General features: G+C 33.5%; 1 protein-coding gene across 1 annotated transcript in view; it reads right to left on the minus strand.

Moving 5' to 3' along the window:
• Window positions 1-18,543, minus strand: part of LOC127854717 (uncharacterized) — a 150,782-nt gene that overhangs the window by 131,726 nt on the left and 513 nt on the right. The window contains exons 3-5 of the mRNA XM_052389775.1: window positions 12,842-13,132; window positions 11,580-11,600; window positions 103-203 (exon numbers count right to left, since the gene is read on the minus strand). Of these exons, the coding sequence (XP_052245735.1) occupies window positions 103-203; window positions 11,580-11,600; window positions 12,842-13,132 (413 nt within the window). The remainder of the gene's footprint in view (window positions 1-102; window positions 204-11,579; window positions 11,601-12,841; window positions 13,133-18,543) is intronic.

The raw sequence follows: 18,543 nt of genomic DNA on the forward strand, positions 1-18,543 counted from the left end.
TCTACTTAATCCCCCCCCCTTAATGATGCCATCAATGTTAACTTTTTTACACCATCAAATCAAATGATTCCATCAATAATGGCTACTTTCCACACCACCCACCTGAATGATACCATTGGGTATCTCAGGCTCCTGCCAGTCAATCACTATGGCCTGTGTGCTGTGTGGACGGGCTAGCACATTCCTGGGGGCCGAACCAGGGGCTGCAAGGAACCACAACTCATCAGTTACATTGCATACATTTGTACTGACAGAGTTGCTGGTCTTGTATTAAATATATAGGCACAACATTAAGAATTAATAGGTTAACATAATATTGGTATGATAAAATACATTTTGAATGTATGGTTAATTATAATAAATTAAACAATTAATGAAGGATAACAAACATTCTAACAAAATACATACTGTATGTTAACATTAAAACAATAAAATTACTTTTTTCATTAACAATCATTCTAATACATTCATAAAATTGTTTTAAAACAAGATTAAAATAATGTTAAAGACAATAGAGTTACAACAAGGCTTTGTTATAAACATGCAATGTTATTGAAAATAAAATGGCAGTGCATTAAATTCACACACATGCAAGTGATAAGGCTTTGCTGTTCATATGACATGACCCCATGCACAATTCACCAGAAGACAGAAATTTATTGCCATGTCTATAATTTATTTGTCTAAGTGTTTACAGAGAAATGATTTAGATATGCATCCATGTGCATTTGTTTACCACTTGATTGACAGTTATCCACAAGTTAATGGTTACATGCCACTAAGAACCATGTAGACATGACACTTGCTTTCATGTGCCATGGGTACACACCACTAAATTTGCATGCATCGTGGTTACATATACATGCAACTAGGTTTCCATATACTGGTGAAATTGCACTATGCACATATGCATAAGTTATATGCCAACAAAAGATGTATGTACAGAAAAATGCTTGAATGAAGCAATTTAAAAATAAACAAGGGCTGTTTGTAAAACATGCATGCCCCCCATATGGGCTGTCCGTTGTAGTGGCAGCCATTGTGTGAATACGATTTTTGACCTAGTGACCTGAAAATCAATAGGGGTCATCTGCGGGTCACGATCAATGTACCTATGAAGTGTCATGTTCCTAGGCAAAAGCGTTCTTGAGTTATCATCCGAAAATCATTTTACTATTTCGGGTCACCGTGACCTTGACCTTTGACCTTGTGACCTCAAAATCAATAGGGGTCATCTGCAAGTCATGATCAATCTACCTATGAAGTTTCATGATCCTAGGCGTATGCGTTCTTGAGTAATCATCCGAAAACCATTTTACTATTTCGGGTCACCATGACCTTGACCTTTGACCTAGTGACCTCAAAATCAATAGGGGTCATCTGCGAGTCATGATCAATCTACCCATGAAGTTTCATGATCCTAGGCGTATGCGTTCTGGAGTTATCATCCGAAAACCATTTTACTATTTCGGGTCACCGTGACCTTGACCTTTTACCTAGTGACCTCAAAATCAATAGGGGTCATCTGTGAGTCATGATCAATCTACCCATGAAGTTTCATGATCCTAGGCGTATGTGTTCTTGAGTTATCATCCGGAAACCATTTTACTATTTCGGGTCACCGTGACCTTGACCTTTGACCTAGTGACCTCAAAATCAATAGGGGTCATCTGCGAGACATGATCAATGTACCTATGAAGTTTCATGATCCTAGGCCCAAGCGTTCTTGAGTTATCGTCTGACAACCACCTGGTGGACGGACCGACCGACCGACAGACAGACCGACAGACCGACATGAGCAAAGCAATATACCCCCTCTTCTTCGAAGGGGGGCATAAATATGTGAATAAACAAATATAAAATGGACACAGATATTTATCTACATTTCTAATTTAAATAGTAATAGTACAGAAGAAATCGCGAAATCGTATTTTTCAGATGATAATTGGATCAAAGTCAATATTTATAGTGAAAATAATGTATTCTATATGAATAAGTTAAACATATATATCAAAATTCGAAGAGTTGTCTCTCTTTATGTCGAAAGCACGAGAAAAGTGATGAGTGTTAAAATCAATTAAACAATAAAAATAAACTTCAGATAATATAGGAAAATGGATTTTTTAAATCAGTAAGAAAACGGTTACAGTTTGTTAGCTATAAGAACACATATTAAAACTTTATACTAAGTAAATAAACATGATAAACTTTTCATTAACGTGTAATGTGTGCCGCCATTTTTTCCCGTGCAGAATTGATGTCGCACGTAACAAACAATACCTAAGCTGTCCACGTGATGAAAATGTAAAAGTATACTGCACAAAAAAGAAAAGACAGCAATAAGTAAATTATAAAGAAGTTAAGAGAAAATACTTGCAGACATGAATGACAAAGCAAATTCAAAAAAGGAGAACAATGTGATGTTGAACTTAACCCTAAGCCGTATCCATAAGCAGGTGATAAACGCAGCCAACATGTAGGACGTTTGAGTAGCGTTAGTGAAACAGATACAAGTTTGAACGATGAAACACAAGTGAAACAATCAAAGAAAAAGCAAAAATCAAAAGACAAGTAATTTAATCAAACGGAAAACATTGTGATGAAAGAACTAAAAGAAATAAACATTAAACTTAATAATGTTCTTACGAAAGATAGCACAGAACTAAAAACCATGATAAAAAATATCATTAGTCATTTGAAAGACGAGCTCTTAGGCTCAATAACCTTAAGAGTGGAAATTCTTGAAAGCAAAATTTTTGAGAAGGCTGAAACGAACAGCAAACTGTCGAAGCAGATAGAAGAAATGAGCCAAAGACTGAAAGATAAAGAGGATGAAAATGAAATGCTGAAACGGACCATCAAAGCTAAGGAAACTGCAAACGATTTCAGGTTCAACGATATTGAACAGTATAGCAAACGCAGCAATATTAAGATAGATTGAGTACAGGACAAGGAAAACGAAACTAGCCTGGAAACTGCAGACAAAGTAATAGAACTCCTCAATCGACACATCACAGACCTTAAATTAAATCGCGACGACATTGACATTGCTCATAGAATTGGGCCGTTCAACTCCCGAAAAAGCCGACCATAATCATGAAAATGATCTTGAGAAAGACAAAAACCAAAATAATGAGAAACGCGAAAGCCTTGCGAACACTAAAAGACCCGGTGTACATGTATGTGAATGATCACCTTACAAAGCTCAATACCACAATACTTGCTTGCGTTAGGAAAAAGCAGAGAGACATAGTCGTGTCGACCTGGTCACGCGAGGGAAATGTGTACTACCGCAACGTCAACGAGATAGTACACAAAGTCAACCAAGACCAATACCAGTACTGGCTGGATCTACCATGGCCTAGCACTTAAGCCAGTATTGAAAATGTGATCTCTTTTCTTTTATAAACACTGTGTCCATAAACCAGAAACGCTCCACGAGATTTTCACAGTTGAACATTGTATATGACGTGCAGACCGCGCAACGAGAGGGCTAGAAAAATTATTCTACTCGCAGGAACACTAATTTGATTGTCTCTTATCGATAAAATTATACTTTGCTTGATGACGTGTTGAATAACCAGTACACATTTAGGTTTACATTTTATAAGTACGCAAACAATTAATACAATCAATACATACACTTTTTATATTAACAGAGTTATTAATAATTATTAACTATCATTGAAATTATATACCCATGAGGCTTATCTAGTTTTTCATTTTCGCGCTAGACTTGCCGACTTGTGGGATTTTTTAAAAACTTATTGTTCATATAAAGGGGGCGTGAAAACCGCAGAACGTGAACGAACTTTAACGATGTTTTTATAACCGCACTTACTGTTGGGTTTTTCATTCGAAACAATCGCTGTTATTGATTGAATCTTTTAGTAGCTTTTTACACACCATTCTTTTCTGCATATTGTAACTTAAATCCCCGTTAATTATCTACTATAAAAATTACATCTAAAAGGAAGCATACACAATAGTTTAAGCTGTATTGTTTTTGAACCCAACATACTGTTAACAAAATTATATGAACCATACACTATACAATAGATTTTTCTAACAAAGATCGTCTTATATAAAAAAAGTCCCCACGATATCTATAACATTACAAAACCAAACAGATGAATCTATTCTTTACGTAAATAGATTCAATAATTGCTTTTAAACACGAAACGCTTGCCCGGTTTTACAAAAAGTTCAAATGAGCTATAAATCATCGTAATAAACCCAGTTTTAATTACCCACATTAATACGTGAACCTCCTTCATCGTATGCTGGAATTTACACCATCATTGTTTGTGCAAGAAGTTGAAAAACGGTACAACTCTTTTAATTATGCAACCGTCAAATGAAATCCTGAATGGAATCGATTTGTAAGTAAATGTTTTATTTTTTCTTTACAATTTATATATATATACACATATATAAATATATATATATATTATTGATATTATTAAAATGACTAAAAATTATTATGAAAGCAATAAGAAAAGAAAGATTTTTATTTAACAGGTGCTCGCAATGCGAAACCCATTTATGCCTATCAACTTTAAACATTCCGTATTTTACGCACACATACTGTCATATTTTAGAGAATTAAATTTTATGTGTTGTTTAATGTAGTTGTAGTGACGAATTTGTGCATATAATAGGTGTTTTTTCAATATTTTCAATGGGTACGAAACTTCGGTTTTGTTCCGAACTGGTTCGTACCAAAAGTTCAAAAATTGCAAAATCAACAGTTTTTAAAACGATTTCAAACCATCAATGTCCAAATAAAATAGTCAAGTTTATGGGGGTTATTATTGGATTAACGGCTCCTTCATGAAATTGAACTATCAATTATGTTATCCTTGGATAAACTGTCACGAAGATCAATAATTATAACAATTATTAGGGACGCTATTTCTTTAATCAGTACCATGACAAAACACATTTCAACTTGTTTCAACAGGTATTTGTGTTTAACAGTTCCATTGTTAAAATGTTCTGGGAACGATATATTTAAATCAAGATACCAACTATTTCTGAAATCAAAAGTAGGTCCTTCGCTCTATGTACTATATTTCGGATATGTTAAAATTCGGACATATATAAATATAGTGACATTTATGTGTTGATTTGTTTAATATAGTTTGTACAAATATGTTTTGTGTTATTTCAGACAACAAGAATGGATGGTGGCAATTATCCTGGGCCTTTCTGTCAAGAAATAGATGTGAAAAAATATTCATTTAATTGAACAGGGAAATCAACCACCACAACTAACAGAAAACTTTTTAACAAAAGGTGTTGTTTTAGAATTTGTGAAATTTGATAATAAACAGAAGTTGATGTATATCATGTCCAAATGACCAAATGTATAAACTGTTTAACAATTTGAATTGAGATGCTTTATTTTCTGATGTTTGATTTATTTTTCCTTTAAGATAATACATATTTGTGTGATTCTAGGTTTTAATAAATAATTCTGAAACATTTATGCAGCATACTGTTACATTATTGTAAACGTTATTAAATTATGTTGGTTATCTGGTTTATCAAGTGGAAAAAACGTTATTTATATAAAAATAAAGCTTTTAATATTAAGACTTATGAAGGTACTTATTGTTATTCATGTATTAATATACTTAAAATAAAAATATAGTAAATGCCATTATTCATTAATGTAGTAAGGTTCCTTAAATGATTGTCCTTATTGATTAAGTTTGAATAACGGGCGTTTTCATACCGCGATCAAGTGGTGACAAATTTTTTTGGGCCAGTGAAACCCCTGAAAAGCGTTTTATTATGCTATTTGTATTTGTCAGCGGTATTGATTTTTACTGGACAATAAACTATAAATGTTTCTTTTTAACCTCAATAGCTATTTTTTGAACTAGTTAAGATATTTTTTTAAATTCAAACTAATTTAAAAACTGCACATCAAGACCTACAGTCTGATTTTGATCATTTTGCACATCAACATGTTTGAAAAAAATCACTGTGGTTGCTTAGTAAAAAGAACTTCATACAATAACATTTTTAAAATTAGTGCATATTTGGTCACCCATCTTTTTTTTTCCGTCCCCCTACCAGACACTTTTAGAAACAAGATGGCCCTAATTCCCTAACCTGAGAGGAGTCTGTCCATTCAATCTTTACCAAATGTCAAACTTGACCTAGATATTGTCCAGACAAACATCCTGGTCAAGTTTCATCATTATTTCATCTGCGAGTTATGATCAATGTACCTATAAAGTTTCATGATCCTAGGCGTAAGCATTCTTAAGTTATCATCCGTTAACCATTTTTCTAAGTTGAGTCACCGTGACCTTGACAGCCATTGTGTGAAAATGTTTTTTGGCACTTTGACCTTGACCTTTGACCTAGTGATCTGATAATCAATAGGGGTCATCTGCGAGTCATGATCAATATACCTATGAAGTTTCATGAACCTAGGCATAAGCGTTCTTGAGTTATCATCCAGTAACCATTTTACTATTACAGGTCACCGTGACCTTGACCTTTTACCTGAAAATCAATAGGGGTCATCTGCAAGTCATGATCATTGTACCTATGAAGTTTCATGATCCTAGGTTAAGCGTTCTTGAGTTATCATCCGGAAACCATTTTACTATATCAGGTCACCGTGACCTTGACCTTTGACCTAGTGACCTGAAAATCACTAGGGTTCATTTTCGAGTCATGATCAATGTATGTATGAAGTTTCATGATTCTAGGCATTAGCATTCTTGAGTTATCATCCAGAAACCAATTTTACTATTTCGGGTCATCGTGACCTTGAACTTTGACCTAGTGACCTGAAAATCATTAGGGGTCATCTACGAGTTATGATCAATGTACCTATGAAGTTTCATGATCCTAGGCCTAAGCGTTCTTGAGTTATCATCCGGAAACCATTTTACTATTTCGGGTCATCGTGACCTTGACCTTTGACCTAGTGATCTGAAAACCAAGAGGGGTTATCTGCAAGTCATGATCAATATATCTATGAAGTTTCATGATCCTAGGCATAAGCGTTCTTGAGTTATCATCCGGAAACCCAGAGCTCCAGATAAGGGTCGTATTTTCATAAATAAGAATTATTTTCAAGTCCGTTACGTATTTATTTTTAAATCTGGTCGTACAATTAAGAATTACAAAATCAATTTACGTATATTATTTTTACATCTGTTCGTATCGATTTTTATTGAGTTCTTTTAGCGTATTCAAGACCTTTTTGGTACTTATATAGAATGGTTATCGTGTTTGTTTAACGAAGCGCATTGTTTCCAATAAAAGCGGCGTGAACTATCAGTAAAAAAAAGGGCTGCGCCCAAAGGACGTCCTAAAAACTGCAGAGCGTGCAAAAACACACTTTTAACATATTTTAGGCAAAGCGAACTGAAGTTGAATGTTATGAAAGACATTAAAGAAAAGATCTTATACGATTACACCCATTGTTATTTATTTTCAGGTCATTAAAAAAAGTTAAGAATTATTTTCCAAAACTTAGTAGAAACGTTAAGAATAAAATTTCAGAGTTAAGAATTCTTTTTGAAAATCTGGTAGTAACGTTAAGAATTTTACAAAACCTTATCTGGAGCTCTGCGGAAACCATTTTACTGCTTTGGGTCACCGTGACCTTGACGTTTGACCTAGTGACCTGAAAATCAATAGGGGTTATCTGCGAGTCATGATCAATGTATCTATGAAGTTTCATGATCCTAGGCATAAGTGTTCTTGAGTTATTATCCGGAAACCATTTTACTATTTCGGGTCATCGTGACCTTGACCTTTGACCTAGTGACCTGAAAATCAATAAGGGTCATCTGTGAGTCATGATCAATGTACCTATGAAGTTTCATGATAATTGGCATAAGCGCTCTTGAGTTATCATCCAGAAACCATCTGGTGGACGGACTGACCTTCATGAGCAAAACAATATACCCCCTCTTCTTTGAAAGGGGGTGGGGGGCATAATGAGAAAACTAAGGCCCCCCTCCCAGCAGCCATGTTATTCAACTGACTGGAACAATTTTTAAACTCAACTCCCGTATCAAGGAAACAAATGTTCTGAGCAAATTTCATGAAAATTGGGCCAAAATGTGATTTCTACTGTGTTCACATGTTTTCACTATATACATATAGAGAAAAATTCCCTGCCCACTGGCGGCCATGTTTTTTCACCAATCCCGACCATTTTCAAACTCGTCCGAGATATCAATAAAACCAATGTTTTGAACAACTTTCATGATGATTGGGAAAAATTTTTAATTTCCAGAGTGTTTACAAGGTTTCTCTATAGCCAAATTGGGAAAACTGCCACTATATACATATAGAGAAAAATGCCCCGCCCACTGGCGGCCATGTTTTTTCACCGATCTCGACCATTTTTGAACTCGTCCGAGACATCAATAAAACCAATGTTTTGACCAACTTTCATGATGATTGGGCAAAAATTGTGACTTCTAGAGTGTTTACAAGGTTTCTCTATAGCCAAATAAGGAAAACTGCCCCGCCCACTGGCGGCCATGTTTTTCAACAAATCAGAACCACTTTTGAACTCAACCAAGATATCATTAAGACAAACATTTTGAAAAAATTACATGAAGATTGGGCATGAAATGTGACTTCTACAGTGTTTACAAGGTTTTCTTTTTTTTGACCTAGTGAGCTACTACCTAGTTTTTGACCCGGCACAACCCAGTTTCGAACTCAGTCGAGATTTTATTAAGACAAAGCTTCTGACCAAGTTTCATGAAGATGGGACTAGAAATGTGGCCTCTAGAGTGTTTAAGAGCAAATGTTAACAGACGGACGGACGGACATACTACAGACAAAGACTGGTCACAAAAGCTCACCATCAGGTGAGCTAAATAATCCAGAAAATCATTAAAAAAAAATTGTTTGGCCTTAAATTGATTATTAAAGACTTTCCTTATTTTCCCCAAAATCCAGCGTTTTGCGCGATTTTTTTCCTCTCAAAAAAGGCCAGGCCCTTTCCCCAAAATCAGATAAAATCGCTGAACACTTAATCCAGTTTTGTCCAGATTTTCTGTTTACTCAGTACTGTCTACAGAGTAATTACTACTTCAGTAATGAATCATTTAAAAGACCATAGCGATTAAGATTCAGCATGTTTGATTTGAAATTAATTTTGAGGAAATGTCTTTCAAAATCATTCGCAACACAATTTAGTTAAAATGAACAACGAAAGTTTTAACCTAAATGAAAAGATTTCAACACTGTCTCTACGCTAGTTAGTTTTTCCTTCTACAATTCTGACTTTAAAAAATGGGGATTATGCATCAAATTTTTAATCCAGAGCATAGTTGTCAGATGTTATATAATTATAGCAAAGTTTCACCAACTGTCGAGGCTACTGACGCAAACCTAGTTCGTGCAGAGGCAGGTTATCCTTTGGAACATGAGTCCCGATTTAGACAGTTGAAAGAGCACCGCTTCAGTTAAAAGAGCGTTTGATTTAATAAACTTGTTGTTTAGAGGTGATAGAAACATGATTTCGCAGGCAATCATTCACCACTTTGATGTTGATATGCAACTTATTATTTCAACATGTTTTGTAAAGTTTTCAGCATAATCAATAAATTTCCCAATTTGGATGAAAACACCACTAATTTCCCCAATTTGGCAGGTACCGGTACCATTCCCAAAGTTGTGAGGAAAAACGCTGCACATCAATAATATTACAGCCATGTAAAGTGTTTGTATTCATACAGCCATATATTGCACCCTTTACTTTTGCACTGATTTAATACTCAAGTGTTGTCTACACCTATTTGGGATGTTTAATTATTTCCGTGACAGATTACCCATGTTTTGATTGTAAAAAAAAGTTACAGCTGAATATAATGTAGAAATTGTGCAAGCTATAGAATGCTAAGAGGACTTCATAGCAGCCAAGAAAATGTTAAATTTCATGCCCTTTGACACAATCATCATAATTTTACTTTGTTTCCTGAATGCATGACTACATGGCTATATGAAAACATTTACAACTTTTAAATAAACTTCACCAACAATTAAAGCAACATGCAAATATTCTATAACTTTTTTTAACAATACTACATGAGGAACAGGACTGAAACAGGCAACATTTACAAACAAGCATGTAATGGAAGTTTTTAAGCTGTTGTTTCTATAATGTAAATGCTTTTATCTTCATCTCCACTATTCTATATTTATATATAAATAAATGTGTATATGAGTAATATTGAATACTTTAGCAAACATATTTTTAAGAGATATAAAAATGTGCATTAACAAGGTGCAAAATGTGGATAACTTAAATGTATTAATAAAAATCATTACAATTCAGTTGTTAAACTGTATTTACATGTAAATACAAAATGTTGTGGAACAAGTCTTCTGGTCGTTCCTAGATGATTTCTTTGAGGAAAAAACACAAAGGTTCTACACATTCATACTTAACCAACCAATCCCCTTGATAAAGAAGAAACATTATGCTGCAAGGACATCAGAAAATTAAGATAACATATACAAGAATTGGATGAACATGAAGAAAGCCATTGAATTTCATTACATTTTTTCAGTGATGATTATACTGGAACAGCCAAACACATAGTAGAGTTTCACCTAAAATGAACTCCCAAACATGATACACATCTCCATTTTCATTAAGAGATATTATTACCTGTTCATTATTTATAATATAAACCAAAAGCAGAAGTTAATCTGCCTTCCTCAGTACCACATGTCCCTGAATAGATACCCTCCATCACCTTCCTTGGTATCTATGGTGACCTCAGTGTCCCCATAGGTGAATCAAGATGTTAATTAATGGGACCACCATATGCTTTCAATCAGATGGGGGTGTGATGGGGAATTTCTCATTTCCACTTGACACAGGACACTCATTATTTCAGCAATTTATCATTGGACACTATGATTAAGAATATAGAAATTGGTGGCTAGGAAATATAGAAATTGGCAATTGTAATTTAAAGGACTAGTTCGTTTTTTGCATTTATAACTTTAAAAAGCCATGTACTTTATTAACTGCAGCATTATGCATTACACGTTGCCTAATTACCACGTGACTTTTCCATATCTGTGTTGGGAGAATAAAGCGCGACCCATTTAACATTTTTAAGGATCTCTTTTTAAATATTTCACCATTTTTAATGGGATAAAGTGGAGAGCCCACTCATTCAAAAGAGTTTTCTTTAGGTATCACGATCGTTTTAAACAAATAAGTATTTTTTCAGTTATGTGCAACCACACATTTGAGCGCTTAGAAAAATGTCGAATCAGTGTGGGGACTTCATATTGCAAATGCGCAGTTGCACTTTATTCTCCCAACTTAGATCTTAAAAAGTCACGTGGTATAGGCACCGTGATAATATGCTGCAAAAAATGTACTTGTTTTTCCCGACAATTGTTATAAAAGGTTAAATAAGAGCATGCAGGTAAGCATCAAAATTTGCAAGAAATATATAACTAATAATATTAAAATTGAAGCAAATCAACAATAAGTTAATAGCTGTTAACAAATAACAATTAATGATAACATTGTTTTATTTACAGAACTTGCTCAAGCTTACCAAGAAATACCACTAATTCATCTAAAATGTTGGCAAAAAAATGTTTCATATGCATTACTACAAAACTACTTTGATAATGTAAACTAAACTTCACACTGCAACTCCATATTTAGTCATGCAGAGAGTAAGTTATGTTGAACATATAATAATAATACACATCATTCAATAGTTATCCTATTAAACAAATACCATGGAAGTTTAATACTTCACTGAATTTACATGTATGTTCATTGCATTTATTGGCGAATACTAAACATGGGTCAATGGTACGAGGTCTGCTCAATACTAATCTTTAAAATATTTTTAAACCTTCATAATACAATGTATGTGAACATCCATATTTGTTTGGAATCACATGTTGGATGATATTGTACTAAGAAATATATAAATCTGAACAATTTCATTCATATACACCCACATGAAACGTACATTAAATTTTTATGGGAGGTGCAGTGTATGATTTGGCCTTCATATACATATAAAAGCTCGGAAGCATAATACTGAATAATACATGTAGTATTAGCCCTACATTCATTCCATATCCTTTAGTTCAAGTAAGAGAAGGATAACGTCATTAATATAGTACCAGATGTACTAAACAAACACAAACAAAACAATGAAAAGTTACATTTTAGACAAGAGGATGATTTCGTTCATGAGTTACATGTATATGAAAGAGTATTCAAACATTATTTTTTTTGTATGCACCTAATGTCTGAACAAATACTGGTGCAATATTATTTATATTAACATAAATTAGAACATAAAACAAGTACATGTATCATAAACACAAACTATAACTTTATATATAAATATCGCGCAAATCATTCGATTGAAGTTTAGATTACAAGGAAATAATGTATGACCATTCAATAATGCAGAGCAACCACCAAATTTATCGGTCAAATTAACCAGTCTTACCAAATACTCAGATCAAATAGCTGCATGTATCAAGCTAGAATGAAGCAGGAACCTAAATTTAATCGTTAATAGGTTACAGAGCTACTCTGACCAATTTCCAACCAGCAGCATTCTTTGCTCTTGAGGAGCGCAGCAGTTTTGATTGCAATAACAAGTGTCTTCCATCATAAATAGATTGGAATATGCCTCTATTGATTATGACTTGAAGAGATTCCACAGGTTCCAGACTAAGCAGATTGCACTCAATGATAGCATCATCATAAACTGCCTCACCTTAAAATACAACGGAACCTGCTTAAAAAGTAATTTTAAAGAACATTAAAATAAAAATCACAGCTTACCTTGTGTTTTTACTTGAACGTTTACTGATCGAATCTCTCTGGAACCAATTTTACACATGTAGTCCCCACTGTCTGCTTTACGGATGTTGCCAACCTGGAGGTTGTAGTAGCCGTTACCATGGTCACCGGTAACCAAGAGACGGTCGCGCAGCTCGGCCGGCAGGTCTATGTCGATTAGTAGCCCTCGTGAGTAGCGGCTGAAGTTCGGGGGACCCAACCATACTACAGGCAGGGTCTGGGATGGTCTCGGGCATGTGAGAGTTAATGTTTCTCCTTCATTGATATCCAGTCCTTGAAATAAAGATAATTTTCTTTGTATAAATATATAAAATTTTCACAATTATGGTAATTTTTTCTTCTATGATACCTTCTTGTTAGGCTCTGTTGACTATGTACTTCGCCATGTCAATATTATTTATTGTACTTTGACATTGTTTAATGTTTATGCAATATATTCTGGACATGGAATTGAATTGTGTAATAATTACATTAAATCAAGTGATAATCCCATTTCAAAACTATTAAAGAATTATTAAACTGAAAGTATCAGTGAACATTCCTACATCAAAATATTAAGATAATAATGCATGGCTTAAATTATTACAAACATATTTAATTAGACAACTAGAGCTATCACAAATTTAAGCAGATTTATAAACGTACAAACTGCTTTGACATAGAATGTAAATGCTGTATTTTAATCTTGACATTCAATTATGAATACCTAGAAGGAAGCCATGTGGATTTGCAATGAATTATCCCGAGTGACACACTGTCTCATAAAGGTTATAATTTGTTCAATTTTTTTTATCCTTCAATCATGTCTAAAGGAAGCTGTAAGATGAGATGGCAGCGTTGGACTATCAATAAAATAAGAAGGATTACTACAGACTTTAATCTTAAATACGACATAGGCAGACCTTTCCCCCCCCCCCCAAGCTTATAGGCGGCAATATAATGATGAAGTCATATGGATACATTATATGCACTTGTTTTCACATAAAAGAATAAAAGATATAATTTTAAATGTAAGTTGATCTGCCCAAATGCAGTATATGATTCAACACTTTAACCCATTTATGCCAGGACTCTCCCTTTCTTTTAAATTTGATCAATTTATTTCCAAAATTAGGGATGTCTAGTATATTTATTTCTATATTTAGAATTTTTCTTACAGAAATTCATTTAAGCAAACAGCGCAGACCCTGATGAGACGCCGCATCATGGTTTATGCTGTTTGCCAAGGCCTTTTTTTCTAGACGCTATAGGCATAAATGGGTTAAAACATCAAGTTCACATAATATACAAACCGAAATGAAGGGACATTGAACATCTGGTGTCTCCTCTAGTATAATTAGTGTCATAAAAATTATTAAAAAAACTCTGATCAGGTGTCTAATCACAATTGTAACAAAATTGGCCAAAAAAAATAAATTACAATTTCTTATTTTGATCTGTAACTTATGCTACTTTTTATTAGGTTATATTGTGTTCTGTGTTGTACAGTATCAATAAATTACCTGTTGCTGAAAGAAGTAATTGTTGTGCTGACTGTAATATTTGCAATTGAAACACAATTGAAACAGTTGGTTGGCTGTTTAACAGGCAATTTGCAATACATTTTGTGCATACACTAAAACAGTTTTGCTTTAAAATGCTGATATGCTGAAAAGTGTGCTCACATTTCATTCATGCAGTTATTAACTAGAATGAAAGTTAACCTTTCACATTTTAAGTTTGTTTACTTACTATCTTCGGTTTAAATAAATCAATGATAAGGCTGAAATTACCTTTGCTTTAATGCAATATGCCAATAAATAAGAGGCCAGTTTAAACATTATAAAGTTTTCAATATGCCACAAATGGTTTTGGCCTTAAATTGATTATTAAAGACTTTCCTTATTTTCCCCAAAATCCAGCGTTTTGCGCGATTTTTTTCCTCTCAAAAAAGGCCAGGCCCTTTCCCCAAAATCAGATAAAATCGCTGAACACTTAATCCAGTTTTGTCCAGATTTTCTGTTTACTCAGTACTGTCTACAGAGTAATTACTACTTCAGTAATGAATCATTTAAAAGACCATAGCGATTAAGATTCAGCATGTTTGATTTGAAATTAATTTTGAGGAAATGTCTTTCAAAATCATTCGCAACACAATTTAGTTAAAATGAACAACGAAAGTTTTAACCTAAATGAAAAGATTTCAACACTGTCTCTACGCTAGTTAGTTTTTCCTTCTACAATTCTGACTTTAAAAAATGGGGATTATGCATCAAATTTTTAATCCAGAGCATAGTTGTCAGATGTTATATAATTATAGCAAAGTTTCACCAACTGTCGAGGCTACTGACGCAAACCTAGTTCGTGCAGAGGCAGGTTATCCTTTGGAACATGAGTCCCGATTTAGACAGTTGAAAGAGCACCGCTTCAGTTAAAAGAGCGTTTGATTTAATAAACTTGTTGTTTAGAGGTGATAGAAACATGATTTCGCAGGCAATCATTCACCACTTTGATGTTGATATGCAACTTATTATTTCAACATGTTTTGTAAAGTTTTCAGCATAATCAATAAATTTCCCAATTTGGATGAAAACACCACTAATTTCCCCAATTTGGCAGGTACCGGTACCATTCCCAAAGTTGTGAGGAAAAACGCTGCACATCAATAATATTACAGCCATGTAAAGTGTTTGTATTCATACAGCCATATATTGCACCCTTTACTTTTGCACTGATTTAATACTCAAGTGTTGTCCACACCTATTTGGGATGTTTAATTATTTCCGTGACAGATTACCCATGTTTTGATTGTAAAAAAAAGTTACAGCTGAATATAATGTAGAAATTGTGCAAGCTATAGAATGCTTAGAGGACTTCATAGCAGCCAAGAAAATGTTAAATTTCATGCCCTTTGACACAATCATCATAATTTTACTTTGTTTCCTGAATGCATGACTACATGGCTATATGAAAACATTTACAACTTTTAAATAAACCTCACCAACAATTAAAGCAACATGCAAATATTCTATAACTTTTTTTAACAATACTACATGAGGAACAGGACTGAAACAGGCAACATTTACAAACAAGCATGTAATGGAAGTTTTTAAGCTGTTGTTTCTATAATGTAAATGCTTTTATCTTCATCTCCACTTTTCTATATTTATATATAGATAAATGTGTATATGAGTAATATTGAATACTTTAGCAAACATATTTTTAAGAGATATAAAAATGTGCATTAACAAGGTGCAAACTGTGGATAACTTAAATGTATTAATAAAAATCATTACAATTCAGTTGTTAAACTGTATTTACATGTAAATACAAAATGTTGTGGAACAAGTCTTCTGGTCGTTCCTAGATGATTTCTTTGAGGAAAAAACACAAAGGTTCTACACATTCATACTTAACCAACCAATCCCCTTGATAAAGAAGAAACATTATGCTGCAAGGACATCAGAAAATTAAGATAACATATACAAGAATTGGATGAACATGAAGAAAGCCATTGAATTTCATTACATTTTTTCAGTGATGATTATACTGGAACAGCCAAACACATAGTAGAGTTTCACCTAAAATGAACTCCCAAACATGATACACATCTCCATTTTCATTAAGAGATATTATTACCTGTTCATTATTTATAATATAAACCAAAAGCAGAAGTTAATCTGCATTCCTCAGTATCACATGTCCCTGAATAGATACCCTCCATCACCTTCCTTGGTATCTATGGTGACCTCAGTGTCCCCATAGGTGAATCAAGATGTTAATTAATGGGACCACCATATGCTTTCAATCAGATGGGGGTGTGATGGGGAATTTCTCATTTCCACTTGACACAGGACACTCATTATTTCAGCAATTTATCATTGGACACTATGATTAAGAATATAGAAATTGGTGGCTAGGAAATATAGAAATTGGCAATTGTAATTTAAAGGACCAGTTCGTTTTTTTGCATTTATAACTTTAAAAAGCCATGTACTTTATTAACTGCAGCATTATGCATTACACGTTGCCTAATTACCACGTGACTTTTCCATATCTGTGTTGGGAGAATAAAGCGCGACCCATTTAACATTTTTAAGGATCTCTTTTTAAATATTTCACCATTTTTAATGGGATAAAGTGGAGAGCCCACTCATTCAAAAGAGTTGTCTTTAGGTATCATGATCGTTTTAAACAAATAAGTATTTTTTCAGTTATGTGCAACCACACATTTGAGCGCTTAGAAAAATGTCGAATCAGTGTGGGGACTTCATATTGCAAATGCGCAGTTGCACTTTATTCTCCCAACTTAGATCTTAAAAAGTCACGTGGTATAGGCACCGTGATAATATGCTGCAAAAAATGTACTTGTTTTTCCCGACAATTGTTATAAAAGGTTAAATAAGAGCATGCAGGTAAGCATCAAAATTTGCAAGAAATATATAACTAATAATATTAAAATTGAAGCAAATCAACAATAAGTTAATAGCTGTTAACAATTAACAATTAATGATAACATTGTTTTATTTACAGAACTTGCTCAAGCTTACCAAGAAATACCACTAATTCATCTAAAATGTTGGCAAAAAAATGTTTCATATGCATTACTACAAAACTACTTTGATAATGTAAACTAAACTTCACACTGCAACTCCATATTTAGTCATTCAGAGATTAAGTTATGTTGAACATATAATAATAATACACATCATTCAATAGTTATCCTATTAAACAAATACCATGGAAGTTTAATACTTCACTGAATTTACATGTATGTTCATTGCATTTATTGGCGAATACTAAACATGGGTCAATGGTACGAGGTCTGCTCAATACTAATCTTTAAAATATTTTTAAACCTTCATAATACAATGTATGTGAACATCCATATTTGTTTGGAATCACATGTTGGATGATATTGTACTAAGAAATATATAAATCTGAACAATTTCATTCATATACACCCACATGAAACGTACATTAAATTTGTATGGGAGGTGCAGTGTATGATTTGGCCTTCATATACATATAAAAGCTCGGAAGCATACTACTGAATAATACATGTAGTATTAGCCCTACATTCATACCATATCCTTTAGTTCAAGTAAGAGAAGGATAACGTCATTAATATAGTACCAGATGTACTAAACAAACACAAACAAAACAATGAAAAGTTACATTTTAGACAACAGGATGATTTCGTTCATGAGTTACATGTATATGAAAGAGTATTTAAACATTATTTTTTTTGTATGCACCTAATGTCTGAACAAATACTGGTGCAATATTATTTATATTAACATAAATTAGAACATAAAACAAGTACATGTATCATAAACACAAACTATAACTTTATATATAAATATCGCGCAAATCATTCGATTGAAGTTTAGATTACAAGGAAATAATGTATGACCATTCAGTAATGCAGAGCAACCACCAAATTTATCGGTCAAATTAACCAGTCTTACCAAATACTCAGATCAAATAGCTGCATGTATCAAGCTAAAATGAAGCAGGAACCTAAATTTAATCGTTAATAGGTTACAGAGCTACTCTGACCAATTTCCAACCAGCAGCATGCTTTGCTCTTGAGGAGCGCAGCAGTTTTGATTGCAATAACAAGTGTCTTCCATCATAAATAGATTGGAATATGCCTCTATTGATTATGACTTGAAGAGATTCCACAGGTTCCAGACTAAGCA

The sequence above is a fragment of the Dreissena polymorpha genome, chromosome 13 (genome assembly GCF_020536995.1).
Source record: "Dreissena polymorpha isolate Duluth1 chromosome 13, UMN_Dpol_1.0, whole genome shotgun sequence".
Taxonomy (NCBI): domain Eukaryota; kingdom Metazoa; phylum Mollusca; class Bivalvia; order Myida; family Dreissenidae; genus Dreissena; species Dreissena polymorpha.